The 16,571-nt window shown below is 57.2% G+C and overlaps 1 protein-coding gene across 2 annotated transcripts; it reads right to left on the bottom strand.

Moving 5' to 3' along the window:
- Positions 1-7,035: 7,035 nt before the first annotated feature.
- C25H11orf24 (chromosome 25 C11orf24 homolog) lies at positions 7,036-15,964 on the bottom strand. 2 transcript variants are annotated; one of them, XM_052662212.1, is made up of 5 exons: positions 15,866-15,964; positions 12,250-12,447; positions 11,062-11,192; positions 9,201-9,374; positions 7,036-8,526 (listed from the first exon to the last, which is right to left on the bottom strand). In XM_052662212.1, exons 4-5 carry the CDS (start codon positions 9,274-9,276, stop codon positions 7,349-7,351), a joined length of 1,254 nt encoding a protein of 417 aa, XP_052518172.1. In that variant the 5' UTR covers positions 9,277-9,374; positions 11,062-11,192; positions 12,250-12,447; positions 15,866-15,964; the 3' UTR covers positions 7,036-7,348. The 2 variants fall into 2 exon arrangements, with proteins under 2 accessions (XP_052518172.1, XP_052518171.1); XM_052662211.1 differs by lacking the exon at positions 11,062-11,192.
- Between the last annotated feature and the right edge of the window lie 607 nt (positions 15,965-16,571).

Below are 16,571 nucleotides of genomic sequence, written 5' to 3' on the forward strand. Positions count from 1 at the left end.
CCGCTAGCGCCACCTGGGAAATATCTTAATTTCTCCTTCATTCTTGAAGGAGAGTTGGTGCCATCGCTGACTTGAGCAGGCAAAAAAAAAAAAAAAAGGATCAATGAGACAATTGAAATTATCCACTCTGAGGGGCAGAGAGAAAAAAGAATGAGTAAAAATGGGCAGAACTTAAGAGATCTATAGGACACCATCAAACATACTAACATATGCATTATAGAAATCTGAGAAGGATTCGAGAGAGAGAAAGAGGCAGGAAAATATTTGAAAATAAAGCGGCTGAAAAATATCTTAAGTCTGAAGAAAGCATGAATATGCATATCCAAGAAGCTCAACAAACCCCCAGCAGGAAAATTCAAAGAGATCCACACCAAGGCATATTATAGTGAAAGTGTCAAAAGCCAAGGACAAGGACAGAATTTTGAAAGCAGCAAGATCGAAGCAGCTCATCACATACCTGGGTCCTCAATGAGATTAACACCTGATTTATCCTCTATAACCATGGAGGCCAGAAGGTAGTGGAATAATATATATAGTTCTGAAAGAAAAAAAAAAAAAACCTGTTAACCAAGAATTCTATATCAGCAAAACTCTCCTTCAAGAATGGAGAAATTAAGACATTTCCTAGGTGGCGCTAGTGGTAAAGAACCCATCTGCCAATACAGATTACGTAAGAGAAGCGGGTTTGATCTCTGGGTCAGGAAGATCCCCTGGAGAAGGAAATGGCAACCCACTCCAGTATGCTCGCCAGGAGAATCCCAACGGCAGAGGAACCTTGCTGGCTATGGTCCATAGGGTCACAGAGTCAAACACGACTGAAGCAACTTAGCATGCAGATCAACAAAAGCTGAGGGAATTTACTCCCAGCAGAGCTTCCCTACAAGAAATGCTGAAAGGAGTCCTCCAGGGTGAAATGCAAGGACACGAGAACGTAACCCAAAGCCATTGTCCTTGTTCAGTCGCTAAGTCGTGTCTGACTCTCTGCGACCCCATGGACTGCAGCGCACCAGGCTTCCCTGTCCTTCACCATCTCCTGAAGTTCGCTCAAACTCATGTCCACTGACTCAGAGATGCCATCCAACCATCTCATCCCCTGCCATCCCCTTCCCTTCCTGCCCTCATCTTTCCCAGCAACAGGGTCTTTTCCAATGAGTCAGCCTCCCCACCTGGAAATGGGCATAAGATGAGCTCCTACGGTGTGGGGAGGCAGGAAAGCCTATTCTGGGTGTTGAACCCCTTTTTGGTCCCCCTTTTAAGGACTCAGCTCCTCCATTCTCCCCCTGCTTTTACCCTTTCATCATCGTCTCTCACACGGGGATTCTCGCCAAGAAATGAATACACTCTAGATGGCTAACATAAAAAGGATCCCCCCTGGTCCCCTACCCACCTGCGCCCACTGCCTAGCCTGACCCGCTCCCCAGTAAACCTCCTGAGAAGGTGGCCATCGTCTCTGCCCACCTTGCTCACATGCCTGCCTTCCTCCACCCCCCTCACAAGGCCAGTGGGGACGTCCTGGGAGGAGCGGCTACTTCTTCACCCCTTTCTTGCCTGGCCGACAGGGCTGTCCACGGCCTCTTTCTGGGACCCTCTTGGTGGAGGAAGATGCGCTTTCTCTCTCCTGCCCATGGCCAGGTTGGTCTCCTCCTCCCCTCCCGCCCCTGACCCTAACCCTAACTGTGACCCTAACCCCGGATAGTCTCTGCTCTGAAGGCTCCTGAGTTTTCTCTCCTGTTGGGACCTTCCTGAACTTCAGACTTGTATCCTCTGTCCTCCTGACACCTGACAGACCTCTCAGCCTCAGCCTATCCACAGAACTCTTGGTGGGGTGTCCATCCCACCCCCCAAGTCCTCCCATGAGGAACTAGGGGGGCCTCTGGTAAGTGTGTGGAAACGGGTGGCGTCCTTGGGTGTGAATCGGGCTCCGTCGCCCCCGCCCCAAGACGTGGGGAAGGTTCACCAGTCCCTCGGGGCCTCAGCGTGCCCTCTGTGATGGGGGAGGGGAGGATGCTCAGGAGTCAGGATGAAACAAACTAATATATAAAGCTCTGGAAACGACACCGCCAGCATCCCAGGTCATCGAGCCAAAGACACCGGGCTCAACCTGGCTTCTGCTTCGTGCGTGTGGGATGTGTGTAAAGAAACAGTGGCAGTCCCACTGACTCAGCTTTCAAAACATGTGCCAGTTCAAGGGCGTCTCTCTGTCTGTGAGCACACCCTGGTCCATCTCCCCCGGGGGGCAGCGGGGCAACCTTTCCAGCCGCCAAGCCACCCTCCCCGACCACGGAGTGCACCCAGAAGGATCTTTCACTTAGAGTTAAATCAAACTCCATCCCCCTCCTTTCTCTCCTTCTAACTTTTTATCACGGAAACTGCCAGACATAAAGACAGAGCAAGTAGGATGGCCAGTGACAAGCCCACCAGCCACCGTCTATGCTCAGCACTGCTATGATGTGGCCTCCCGACACACCACCACACTCCCGTCCTGCACCCCAGACACCACATACTACACTCAACGAAGTAATTTTCTTCAACCTACACTGTGCTGGTTTGTGGGAATTAAGTTCCCCCACCAAGGACTGAACCAGGGCTGTGTCAGTAAAAGTGCCAAGTCCTAACCCCTGGGTCACTAGGGAATTCCCAACAAAGTAACTTTTGGGATTTTGGACATCCCCCAAGTTGGATGACGTTATTCCTCAGCTGAAAACCCTCCTGGGACCCTACCTCCTCACCCTGGCCTTGACCCTGACCTGTCTGTCTCCTCCCTCCTCCAGCTGCCCAGTCTGTTCCCTGTCCTGGGGCTCTGCGTTCACCGTCTCTCTGCCTGGATCCCCCATTTCCCTCGCTTTTCATGAATGTCTCCCTCTGGCCAGCTGTTCTCAGTTCCCTTGTTTGGATTTTTGTCCTAACGGCAGTGAGAAGTCAGTGGCAGGGTCTAGGCAGGAGCACATGGTGACCAGGCTTCTGTGTGGAGGATGTTGTGGGTGGGGGAGCAGGCCTCTGGGATCTGAGATGATTCAGTGAGATGCAAGCTGGAAGGCACTCCAGCCTGAGACACAGTGAGTGCTCAAAAAATACCAGCTATTGTCAGTACCTGCATGATAAACCTCGGCCTCCCTTTTAAAGCAGAGTTGCAGGAATAAAAAGTGGCTGAGTGTGAACTGTCTGCCCCGAGTAACCCAGCCAGTGAGGCTACGGGACAGAAGCCCCGGGGCCCAAGCGTGAGTTTACTGCACGTTCCTGAACGCTGGCCTGGCTTCGTCCAGGGAGACAGACAGAGGCACAAATGAGGCAACTTCACCAACAGCATTGCGTCCACCACAAGGAGACCCGGTCTAGCAGTGAGTGGGCGAGTCCTTCCAGTGTGGGGTGACCGGGAAGGCGTCCCCAGTGCCAGGCTGGAGGGCTTCCCCTACACCCAGCGAGGCTGGACAGGGGGTGGGTGCAGTCAGGCAGAGGCGGACCCAGTGCCTCCGACCAGGACCAGCACCCAGGGTGAAGGAGGACGGCTTGGCCACCAGGGGGCGCCCGGGGATTTCGCCCGTTTGCAGACTCGGGGCTCCGCCATGAGGAACGCGACAGCTGCCGCGTGGTGGCCAGTATTCGCAGAGGGACAGACCGACCCAGGATGAACCCTGTCCCGCCACTGCTGGGAGGGTGAGCAGCGGCCTTGGGCAAGCCACTTGGCCTTCATGTGCCTCATTTTCTGCACTGTGAAGAGAAGAAATCGCTTTCGGGGACCAAGCCCTGAACCTGACACATCTCACCTTGACCTCCTGGCACCTCTCATCCATGGAACAGGGACCCTGCTCCTCCCCGAAGCAGCCACGGCCCCTGCTGCTGGAGCAAAGAGCCGAGGAAGAGGCTCCGAGCCCTTCTGCCAGGCAGCCCCCCCACCCCAGGATCCCCGGCAGGTTGGGCACCCCATGTGTCTCCTCTTTCTTTCTCACGACCACCCGTCAGATCTCAAGCTGAGGGGGCAGTGTGTGGCAGCTGCACTCCTGAACCCCCAGTTGGCTGGCAAACAGCGGGTGCTGAATAGGTCTGAAGGGACTTTCCGCCTGGCCTCCTGCAGACTGGTGGCCTCCGGGCAGGGGACAGTCTGGGCTCAGACACGCAGCCCCTAGAGTGGAAGGCCTGCATGGAGGGGCCTGTGTGCTCTCCCTCTCCTGCAAACCTTCCTGAGACTCGCCCCTCCCCTCAGGCTCTGCTGGGGCCAGGACCCCCTGGAAGGTTTGCTCTGGCCTAGAGGCCCGGCCTGGCAGTTTGGTCTTCATCCCAGGAAAGACTGGGCAGGGACAGCTGTGATCAGCTGTATTTTGAGGGTGCCCTGGCTGCAGGGTGGAGGACAGCTGGGGAGGAGTGGGCAGGGGGCGGTGGGCCCCCAGGTAGGGCAGGAGGAAGGACTCAGGCTGGGAGAGGCCCACTCACAGGAAAGCTCAGATGGCCAGCTGGACTCGAGGGTGAAGCCTGGGCATCCAGCTCAGGTAAGCGGTGATGCTGTTGGCTTTAGGAAGAACCCTGGGGGCCACTCACGTTCCTGGGGGCCACTGCTGAGCTTGGCCTTGCATGTTAAAGGATTTGCGGTCTGCCAGCAGGAGCCCCAGACTCAATGGATGTGAATTTGAGCAAACTCTGGGAGACAGCGAAGGCCAGGGAAGGCTGGCTACAGTCCATGGGGTTGCAAAGAGTCAGACACAACTCAGCAACCGAACAACAACAAAAAACAGGAGCCAAGATGATGGGAACAGGACCCTAGGAGGCAGGAGCAGAGAGCACAGTGGATTCTTGGGGGGAAAAGACTTGGAGTCCCAGCTGGAGCAGGGGGACTGGCAAGCCCTGGGACACTCAACGCCTCCATTCCTTGGAGGCGAGGCCCCTGGTCACAAGCTAAGGATGAAAGCCAGCCCTGAGGGCTGCCCCTTGTCCTACATCCCTGCAAAGGAACACGGCGCCCAGTGTGGTTCACATGGGGGTCTGGGCTCTGTTCGTCAAGTGACTCAGCCAGACAGCATGTGGAGCCTGCCCTTGACGGGCCAGTACCGTCATGTCGCTGGGGTGATGCTGGCAGAGAAAGGTCATTCCTTAAATCCCCCGATTGTCCACCCTGACGTGCAGAGGTGACTTCTCAGACCTGAGAATGCAGCTGCAGGCTGGCCTGGAGCTCCAGTCAGTGAGGCTGACACCTTCTCAGCCACAGTTGGAGCGCCAGCCCCTGGGATCAAAGAGCAGATGGGCTCAAGCGTGCAATGGGTCTGCTGGGGCCGGGAGAAACAGAGGCGTGTAGGCCAGTGGGTTGCGGGATCAATCCCTGGGTCAGGAAGATCCCCTGGAATAGGAACTGGCAACCCACTCCAGTCTTCTTGCCTGGAGAATCCCAGGGACAGAGCAGCCTGGCGGGCTACAGCCCATGGGATCGCAAAGAGTCGGACACGGCTGAGCATGTGTGCACAGCAGAGGCTGGTGGGAGTCCAGCTGTCGGGAGGCACAGCTTGGCTGTTGGGGAAGGAAAGGGGGCTGCTGAACCAGTCAGTGGGACTGGGGCTGGGGAAACCTCAGATGGAGCTGGAAGACAAGGGAGGGCTGTTCAGATCCCCCTCCCTGCTCTGTGTACCCTCCACCCATGGCTCTTAGGTTATTTGAGATGGTTTCACCGCCTTCGTGTTTTGTCTGTGTGTTCAGTCACTCAGCCGTGTCCGACTCTTTGCGACCCCATGGACTATACCCCGCCAGGCTCCTCCGTCCGTGGGATTCTCCAGGGAAGAATACTGGAGTGGGTGGCCATTTCCTCCTCCAGGGGATCTTCTCAACCCAGGGATGGAACCCATGCCTCCTGCCTTGGCAGGTGGATTCTTGGCCCACTGAGCTTTCAGGGAAGCCCCTGTCATTGTCTCTTGTTATGGACCATTTGAAATTCTTTTTGGAGGCAGAACTTAAATAGGAGGATCCAGACATGCAGTTCTGGCTCAGGAGACCCCTGTGATGGGGCACCTGGCGTCTCCAGGTAGAGTCTCCTCCTCAGGGCTCAGAGTAGTTGAGAAGCAAGAGTCAACCCCAGTCCTGGAATCTTGCCAGGCAGCATGGCCCTGGGGCCATGACAGACGTGACTGGCTTCCCATTTCACAGGACACTGAGCCCCTGTGCTACCGTCACACAGCGCAGAGACGAGGCTTGGAAACCGGTCTCACGTGCTGCGGGGCCAGCTCTCGCTGCCTCGGGCAGGTAGGCAGTGAGGCCCGAAAGCCAAGTGCGGTCTGGACAGCATATAAAACAAAGCTGTTAAGCAAAGAGCTGGCCTCTGGAACTGGTGGAACTCTGACTCTGGCCCCCCGCGGATGAGTGAGGTCCCTGTGTCTCAGGGGTCCCGCCTTTAAAATGGGGCTCAGAGTGCTGGTGTCCTGGGGTGTGGGTGGGCGCTGAGTCACGTGTGCTGAGCACCAAGACAGTGTGTGGCACGTGACAAGCGCGCAGTGTGGGCTCTGACAGCTGCTGGGAACGTGGGGCCTGGCCTTGGGCTCGCTCGGGCCTGGGGCTCCCCTGGATTCCGGGTGACCTGGGTGCAGTGCTGGTAAATGACATCCCACGGCACCACCTGGCCAGGCTCCCACGCGGCCAGAACATATTGTGAGCTGTGCAAGGTCCCCAAGAGCCAGGTCTGGGCAGATCCCACCCACCTGGCTACACCACGAGGCTCACACGTGGTGTACGTGTCGCTCTCAGCTCTCGTATCCAAAGCAGGCTCCATGCGTCCACCACGCCACGGTCCCGAGAAAGGATTCGAGGAAAGGGCTCATGTCCATGCGGTGCCAGGGACCCTCAGAGGCAGAGGCTCCTCCCACCCAGGCTTGGGCAAGGTCAGGCCTAAGAGCGAAGCCCAGGAGAGCGGCAGACACGGCCCACATCCAGGGCCTCGCGATACTTTCAACGTCGACATCACACCCCATCCCACGATCTTGAAAAGGCTCCCCCGGGTGCGACGGGGGCAGGGGCAGGGGGCAGGACACAGCCCACACAAACGGAGGGACGCGGTCTGAGTGGAAAGGGGTCACTGCTTTAATTAAGGTCAGGACCCACCCCGGGGGGCCCGCCAGCCCCATCCCAAGGCAGAACCACTGGCCCCATGTCAACATGATCATTACAAAAATAAATATGAAAAAAAGCAGCCGCTCTTTAGTGATCGTGGAATTAATCTTGACAGCAATTAAATGTGTTTAAGCATCTGGCATGTCTCCTAAATTGCACCAAAAGAATCTGGAAGCACTTGGTTTGGCCTCAGAGGCAACCCTGAAGGTAGGGCAGGGGGGGCCCGGCCCCAGGCCCGGCTGAGCGCAGTACCCGCCCCGCCCGCAGGTCACATCTCGGAGTCAGCGTACATGCCGTTGATGAGATAGTCCACCTGCGTGTAGTCCTTCTTCCTGTAGCTCTCGTAGGCCTGCAGCGCAAACAGGATCAGGACCGTGATGAAGAGGGTGACCCCCAGCAAGAGCACCGCCAGGAGGAAACTTCTGTTCACTGAGGACAGGGCCAGGGGCTCGCTGGAGACCACCAGGTACCGGCCCTGGGTACTGGGCTGGCACAAGTCTGTGGGTCTGGAGTCCCCGGGGGTCGGCCCCAGGGAAGTAGTACCAGGCGTGGCCACAGGCTCAGCCTGCTCTGGTGTCTGAGCCGTGCCCGGCCCTGCGGCCCCCGGCATGGATGTGGCAGGGCTGGGCCGTGTCGTGGGGGTTGTGGCCTCCACCACGGGGGCTGGGCTGGTGTGAGGTGTGGAGGCTGCCGCTGTGCTGACGGTCGGCTCGGGGGCCTTGGTCGTGGAGCCCACGATCGTAGACTCAGAAGCCGCAGATGGGGAGGTGGGCTCCGGGGTTGTGTTTAAGAGGGTGGGTGTGGGCCTCTGTGCCATGTCATCCACAGTCCAGGGCATTGGCCTTGGCGCCTGGATGGTGGGGCCCCGCGTGGACTCACTGAGTGCTTGAGGACTTGAGGGTGTCAGGCTGGCGGTGGGCCTGGGAGGACCATGTGAGCCTGCGGGGCTGCTGACACTTGTGGGGTTCGTGGCAGTGGGCTGGGCACTTGTGGCCAGTGTGCGTGTGGCGGGCAGCATGGCCGTCGCTGGCCTAGACGATGTGCCGTTGTTGGGTGCCCGCGTGCCAGGGGAGGACAGGGTCCTCCAGGCAGATGCCGGGGCAGGCGGCATGGCCGTCGCTGGCCTGGACGACGTGCCGTTGCCGGGCGCCCGCGTACCAGGTGCGGACGGGGTCCTCCAGGCAGATGTCAGGGCGGGCAGCACGGGAGCTCTGGAGGCGGCTCCGGCCTGGGTCCCTCCAGCCGGCCCAGAAGTGCCCACGTCTGTCCTGTGTGTCGTCCCCGCTGTGATTGCAGGAGAGGTGTGGTCACCTCCCCAAGTCCCTCTGGTCAGCGTGACAGGAGACGGTGTCGCCAGGGTCATTCTCTCAGCTGTTGTGTTCAAGACTCCGGTCGCTGTTTGCATGGATGAGTTTTTCTCCAAATGGTCCCACGTCTGGTTGAGGACTGCGTACCGTTAAGAGTCAGAAAAGGAGAAAGACAAATGATTGTCTTCTCATTAGAGAAGTGGATTACTCAAGTGGATTATTCAGAGCCGGTCTGAGTTTCTGGCCCGTGGGGCTGGCTAGGGAGGACGATGGTGACGTGGGGCCAGGTTTCCCTCTTATCTAACTGCGCACCTCTGGCCTGCAGCCCATCACATGGGTGCTCAGCACTGTGGTTAAAAAACTCCTTTCCTTTCTGAACCCCAAATGCACGGGAAGACTTCAGAGCTTCACCCGTTGATCCAATTCCCAAAATATCGAAGTCTCACATCACAGGTGTGATTCACCATTTAAAAACAAATCTATCCAACACACACTCAGGTTTTCAAAGCAGCTAAATCCTTGCCCAGATATTCACACCGTGCCACAACTCTCGGCTTTATGGAAGGACTTACAGAGAGATTTCTGGGGATGCACAGTGCCTGGCACAGAGAAGCGCAGCTAAATGTGATGTTTGGGTCAACCAACGCCCCAGTAAACAGCGGGCTTACGGAACAAATGAAATTTTGCAGGACCTAGTGAGTAGCCCTCGCAGGGCTCAGAGGCTGGGTCCCACGTCAGCTGGACGGGCCTCCCCAGCCCAGCCCCCAGGGCCCCGGCAGGACCGCCCAGCGGATGCGTGGCTTTCTCACTTACGTGGATGCTCGGATGTGTGCAGGCTTTCGGATAAGGACCAGGAGGAAACCCAAACGAGCACGAGGGCTGTCCACATCTTGCAGGTGGGCCGGGAGCGAGGCTGGGTGGTCCCCGAGGCTCCCAGCCAGCCGTGCCTCAGGCTGCTAAGGGCTCCCTGCTGCTTGGCCGAGGGACCTACAGTCAAGACAGCAGGCGTCTGGTCAGGAACGCGGGGGCAAGGGCTCCCCTGTCACCGGCGAGGGAGGGCTCCAGCGGGCCGCAGGGTGCAAACCCAGCCAGATGTCCCTGGGGCCTGGCATGCGGGAAGGGTGTGCCAGTTCTCAGCCGCGTGTCCGGCGATCGGCCCGGTGCCTGCTTTCATGGGCTTAGAGCACTTCTTGACCCACTTTCACCACGAGTCCCACCATCCCACCCTGGAGTTCAGACTATGAAAGAGCAGCAGAGAGAAGGTATAAAGACTTCCAGTTACCGAGATCACCCAAGTCCTCCTCCTGAACGTCTCCTGCGGCCTGCAGGACCTGTGATGGCTGACCGCATGCGGACATGCCACAAGCAGCCAGCCGCCACCCATCCACCCGTCCAGCACGCCCTGCGCCGAGTGCCCACTCACGTGCCAGGCAGCAGACTCAGGACAGAAAGACGAGAGCCACACGGCTCTCTCCTCCAGAGGGAGGCACAGAAGAGGGGTCACTGCACGCTGCTGCCAGCGCAGAGCGGAGCGTGACTCAGGGTCGGGGAACAGCGAGGGGATGGCGCCTGGGCTGGCTGCGGAGGAGGAGGCGGAGGCTGGCCCTCCATGTGGAGGCCCCAGAGGCAGGTGGGAGGGGACTGGGGCCCCTGAGGGCGACCCCCACAAGCAGTCTTGCCCGCAGGCACCCTAGGCCATCAGCGCGAAGCTCTGGAGTTCCACAGAACATCTTGGAAGGGAGCCTTCAAGTTGCCCTGAAGGAAATGTGCTGACTGACTCCTCGCCTGGCATGATCTAAGTGCTGCTCTCCACGGACCAGCGGCCGGGCTGGCTCCCTGGCCTCCCAGCAGACCCAAGAGTCACCTTCAAGCGTCCCCACCCTGGCCCTGTGCCATCTGCCACTCCACAGCTGCCAGAGAGATTTCTGTAACCCACAAAGCCCACCCTGCCTCTGCTGCTTAAACCCCTACTCTCCCAGGATAATTCCAAAGCTTACTGACCAGGGATTTTGGCAGGAACTAACGCCTGTGGCTGGCAATTTGTCAGGGAAGCGAATACTGAAATGTACCCCTGAATATTCATTGGAAGTACTGATGCTGAAACTGAAGCCCCAACACTTTGGCCACTTGATGCAAAGAGCCAACTCAGTGGAAAAGACCCTGATGCTGAGAAAGATGGAAGGCAAGAGGAGAAGGGGACGACAGAAGATGAGATGGTTGGATGGCATCATCAACTCAATTGATATAAGTTTTAAGCAACCTCCAGGAGATGCTGAAGGACAGGGAAGCCTGGCACGCTGCAGTCCACAGGGTCACAAAGAGTTGGAGACAACTAAGCCACTAAACAGCAATGTTTAGGTAACAGAAGACGCGTTAACACATCTCTGGTCAGTAAGCTGCAGCATGGCGAGGCAGCCTTCCATGTCTGACCCTCGACCCCTCCTGGATGCGCCCACTTCCACCAGACACACGAAAGGCCTGCAGTTCCCCACCCGGCTTAAAGGGGCCCCTTGGGGTGGCTTTCTGCCTCCTGTGAGCAGCGGTGGCGGGGGAGTGGCCCCAGGACTGGAAAAAAATCCCCTCAGAGCACAAACTCTGCTGGAAGGCTGTGCTCTGCCCCCCAACGCCCCCCACCCCCACCCCCATCCCCGGCTTCTAACCAAGTGTCACTAACTTCAGTTTAGCTTCATGGCGCGCTTTCCCGCCGAAACCGTCCCATCATGGTTCCTGGGGTCTCACAGGTGTCAAAAGGTCCCTGGGCCCTACCAACCAGAGTCGCATCTGCTCTCGAGTGCGAAAGGCATCCTTTGTTCCGACAGAAACACGTGGGGGTGGGGTGGGCCGAGAAGAAACAGACCCATGTCACGAGTGAGGACTGAACCAGGGAGGTTTCAGGCACAAAGAGTTCACACACCACCCCCACCCCCACCCGCCCGCGGCTGAAGCAGATGCAGCTGGACTCTCCATAAATAAATGTATTGAAACGGCTCTCTCTTCAGCCAGTCACACCCAGCAAGTGCACTGACAATACCCCCAACACCAAGCCCCATGTGCTTCTCATCTGAACCCTGGATCTCAGGGCTTCCAGAATGCACCCCGGGCCTTAGGGCCTTCCACTGCCCCCTCACTACGAATCTCGAGAGCAGGGACAGCGAGCTTTTTCCTGTGAGCTCGATTGCAAATATTTCAGACTCTGTGGGCCATGCGGTCTGTCTTGGCTCCTCAAGTCTGCAAAAGCAGGCATGGACCCTAGGCAGGTGATAGGTGTGGCTGTGTCCCAATAAAACTGTATTTACAAAGACAGGCAGTGGGTGGGACATGGCCACCCCTGGCTCTGGGACTTCACTGAGCTTCAGCTGACATTCCAGCTAAGGCAGGAGGAACCGATTCAGGGGGCTGAACGGATTTCCTCCTTCCGTCCAGCTCCTCACCCTGGAACAGACGTGGACTACCATTCTTGGTCCAGGGACAACCTCCAGGTGGTCTCTTCCTGGGGGCCCTTCTGCTATGAGAGGCCCCCACCCCCCACATTGCTGAGATTCAGCACCCCAAGGGGCTCCCACAGTCTCGTAGTATCTCAACACGAGGCCTAGAGGGAACCTTCCAGAAACAGAAGATGACCAGAGGACCACATGGTTCCCATGCCCACCTGGGGAGCCCTGTCTAGGGCCACCAGAGAAAGCAGAGGCTCTCACGGCGCAGCGTCACCAGCCATGCATCCCAGTCACTGGATGTCTCGGCCCGCTGATGTTTGCACCTTCTTTTACCCACCCTGACCCTGCAAAGGCCCCACAGGGCCGTTTCTGGGCTCTCTGTCTGGTCACTGAGCAGGTGGCCCTGCCTGCGGGCCTTGGACACTCACGAGAGGCAGCTGCTCAGGGTGCACTCCCAGGCTGGGCCACCTTCCTTGGAGAGCTGAGGGCTTGGCACTGAGGGCTTGCAGGGTGAGGTCTGGCTTTGCGGGAGGCGAGGGCAGCTTTGCAGGGCACTCCCAGGCCATGGCGCGCTCCACGGCGCAGGTGGGGTCCAGGTAGATGCTCCACTCTGGTGAAAGGTGCATCTAGGGTTTGAAAAAGAGCAAGTGCTCCTTAGGAAAAGCAGGCGGTAATGTCCAGTGAGGAGAGAGGCATTTTCCTATGAGCCAACCAAAACTTCAGAGGAGTCCAGGATACAGCTGTAAAGTTATGAACCAGCAGGCATGATTCCGTCATTGGTGAATATCTGATACACACTCAGGAAGAGATGCAAGAAACTCACCACTTTCAAGAGTGGCAGACACAAGAGGTGGTAATGCCTGAGGACCACCACTAGCTGGCTCACAATCACAGACACCCACATGCACATGTGCCAACCAGGGCACTGCGAGGCTCCTACGCAGATATTTTTGTCCCCCCATTCCTTATAGGCAAGACTCCAGACTCCATGACCTTCTCTCAGTTCCCAATGGCCTGCTACTGCTGCCAAGTTGTTTCAGTCGTGTCCGACTCTGTGTGACCCCACAGACGGCAGCCCACCAGGCTCCCCCGTCCCTGGGATTCTCCAGGCAAGAACACTGGAGTGGGTTGCCATTTCCTTCTCCAATGCATGAAAGTGAAAAGTGAAAGTGAAGTGGCTCAGTCGTGTCTGACTCTTCGAGACCCCATGGACTGCAGCCTACCAGGCTCCTCTGTCCATGGGATTTTCCAGGCAAGAGTACTGGAGTGGGGTGCCATTGCCTTCCAGTTGCTAATCACAGGAGGAACAGTGATGAAAACCAAGGCAAGACTAATGGACCTGACAGATTCATCAAGATTAGGAGCGGGCCCACCCTGCATATACCCTAATCTTGTCAGCAACCTCACCCTTTTGAAACTTTGCAGAAGTTACTGCCTTGTTCCTTATCACATCCCCCTGACTGACCGTAACCTCTTCCTACTCACCAGGGAAGGGGGCCCAGTTCTTGAGGCCCTAGCCTACTGTGCCCCGCCTTTGCATGGCAAGGGAAGAAAGCCACTCTTTCTTTCTCCTCCACGACTCTGTCTCCATATCTCTGTTTGGCCTTGGTGCACAGAGTCAAGGTCCTGGCAACACACATGCACAGGCAGTCACACTCAAGCACACAGCTACACATGCACTCAACCCATGTGCACAAGGCAACACAAGCACGCACACTGCCCCATGTGTACACGTGCAATCATACCTGTGCATGTGTGCAACCACACACACAATTACATACACGAGGTGTGCATGCTCACAGAGCATATCTCGAGCTATCTCAGGGAACTCCACAGGTCTCTCAGGAAACCTCTGACGGCTCCCATCACTGCCTCTTGCCCCAGCCAGTGTAGCTGGTGATCACTGCTACAGAGACAGGACTTGGCCTCTGTGCAGAGTCAAGAGCAGACCCTTGTGCCATGATTTCATCCCTCCGGTATGGTACAGCCTCCACCTTCCAATCCCGTATTTTAAATGTCAAAATTCCCCTGTTGGGACCTGTGCTAAATGAAGTTGACTCGCAATGGAAAGTGAAAGTGAAGTAGCTCAGTCGTGTCCAACTCTTTGTGACCCCCATGGACTGCAGCCCACGAGGCACCTCCATCCATGGGAATTTCTAGGCAAGAATACTGGAGTGGGTTGCCATTTCCTTCTCTGGGGGATCTTTCCAATCCAGGGATTGAACCCGGGTCTCCTGCATTGCGGGTAGACACTTTACCGTCTAAGCCACCAGGGAAGCCTGATAGAGAAACCACCACCGAAACTTAATATCTGGTTTCCCCTGCAGAGGTTTTTGGTATTGTTTAGTCGCTCAGTTGTGTCCAACTCTTTGTGACCCCATGGACTACAGCACACTAGGCTTCCCTGTCTTTCACCATCTCCCGGAGTTTGCTCAAACTCATGTCCATTGGGTCAGTGATGCTTTAGTGAGCCTTAAAGGAGGGTCTGGCCAATTATTCTCATTATCTGGTGTAGAATGACTAGGCAGGTCAAGGTCTCAGAAAGAGACCCTTGGAGCAGGAAGGAAATGGTGTTAAGACAGCAGGCCAGGAGCAAAGATAGGAGGTTAGGCTGATGCTGAGAGTTCTCATTTTCAGGGCTCAGTTCCTCACGAGCTGTGCAGGGAAGGGACAGGAGCCAGGCAACACTCCATGAGAAAGGCACCCTCAGACGTGGCCCTGGACGTCAACTTCATCCTCCTTCTCTGGTCCTTGACTTTGTGCTGCCTCTCAACATCTCCCACTTCCGATTTCTGTGCTCTTAATCTTGGCTTGATTTTAAACTTTTTTGAAACTGGGATATACAGGGTGCTGCATGCACGTTACCTGAAATCAGACTCCAAATTGCTTAATTCCTTTTTCTGGCTTACACAGGTTCCTGAGCCCAACACAAGTGTTACCTGCCACAGTCCATCACACTAGTAACTTACTTATCAGCGGCAGCGGCAATGTGACTCCAAGCTGGAGAAACGACAAACACCAAGGAATAGGGATACACACCAAGGAATAGGGATTGCGGAAACAAACACAGGGCAAACCACAGACATCTGTCCTGACACGTCACCTGGCTGAACTTTGGTATCAGAACGCAAGGAACACAGGCATGTGGGCTTGTGTCTTTAGACATTGTCCTGGGTTCCAAAGGATGTGTGTCTGTGGCAGATGGGAACCTGGAGCGCTGGAGAGCATCTTAATTATATTGCTTCCTTCCAGGCTTCTGGAGTTTGGGGTATGATGCTAATTGCTGATCAAGAGCCTAATTTTGCTGGCCACGTGGGTAAATTCCACATTCCTTTGTCCATCAGGCAAGTCTGGCCTATAAGCTGAACATCTGTATTGAAATTTTAGAGATGATTCCTCCGGGGGGGGGGGGCGGGAAACAATATTATTAAAGGCAGATTTCTAAGTAGGTATTTATGTCTTATGGCAAACCATGTGGATGCTGGCTCCTCATACTAGCTTAACAGCTAATGGCAGAGACTAAGCGGCTCCCCAGACTCACGTCGGGGAGGCAGGCAGGTTAAGTGGAAATGCATAAGCCCCTTCCAGGTAGAGAGGGCTTGGGGGAGGCCTGGGTCGCCTGAAAGGGCCAACTCTGTCGTTGAGGGCAACACTTCCTGGGGCCCAGCCTTGGGCCGGGCAGGACCTTTTAAGCTCCCCACCCATCCGGGTGTGTCCCAACTTTCCCTCCTTCACTCCCAAACTGGATAGGCCGCGTCTCTTCTTCTCCGGACCGGGGTCCTCTTAAGGCCCCCTTTTGCCTCCTGCCTCTTGGGCTCCCCCGTCCCCGCTCCTTCCCCCAGCTGACTTCTCCTTCCGATCCTTCCTCTCCTTCCTCACCTCAAATCGTCACCAGTGTGCACTCCGTATCCCCATTCATCTTGTCGCTGCCTCCCTCCTCCGCCCCTCGAGTCCCCCATGCACCCCACCTGCCCCTCTCCGCCCCCAAGCCGGTACAGGCAACAGTGACAACAGCTCCCTGGGACAGCAGGAAGGCCCGCTTACCCGGGCGCGGCAGGCCTTGCGGCGGCCCGGCGGCCCTCGGGCGGGGAGAAAGCGCCCGCGGTCCGGCGCGGGGACGTGGCCGGCAGCGGAGCCGCGGAGCCCGATGCCAAGACCGCTCAGGGCAGCCGCCCCAGCTCGGCCCCGCCCCGCCCGGAGGTGACGTCACGGGAGGGCGTGCCGGGTGGGCGGGGCAGCCTTGGACGACCCCGGAGCCCGATCCCCGAAACGAGTGGGGCTGCCGGAGGCGAGCCGGAAGTGAGGGGCGTGGCCGACCCAAGGCCCCGCCCACCGCGGAGCGGCTCAGGTTACACCTCGAGCGCGGCCGGAAGTGGCTATTTTGGACTGGTATCTGCCGGAAGTGGTGGTTCCTGGGGCTTTGCCACCTGGTCGTGGATACCGCCCTGTCCGGCCGAGGGTCTCGGAGAGGGTCATCTCAGACCTCCCTTGGCGGCGTGGCTGTGCCACGTGCCCGCCCCCATCCCACAGACTTTATCCAGGCCCAAGGGCCAGCGCTGGGACTAAGTAATAGAGATGGCCATCCGTGTGTCTTGAGTGCTTGCACGCGCCAAGCCCTGAGCTTGGTTCAGTGATTTTACTCCGCAGTGAGAAGGAAATGGCAACCCATTCCAGGGTTCTTGCCTGGAGATTCCCAGGGACGGGGGAGCACAGAGTCGGACACGACTGAAGCGACTCAGCAGCAGCAGCA

Source organism: Budorcas taxicolor, chromosome 25 (assembly GCF_023091745.1).
Source record: "Budorcas taxicolor isolate Tak-1 chromosome 25, Takin1.1, whole genome shotgun sequence".
NCBI classification, from domain to species: Eukaryota; Metazoa; Chordata; class Mammalia; order Artiodactyla; family Bovidae; genus Budorcas; species Budorcas taxicolor.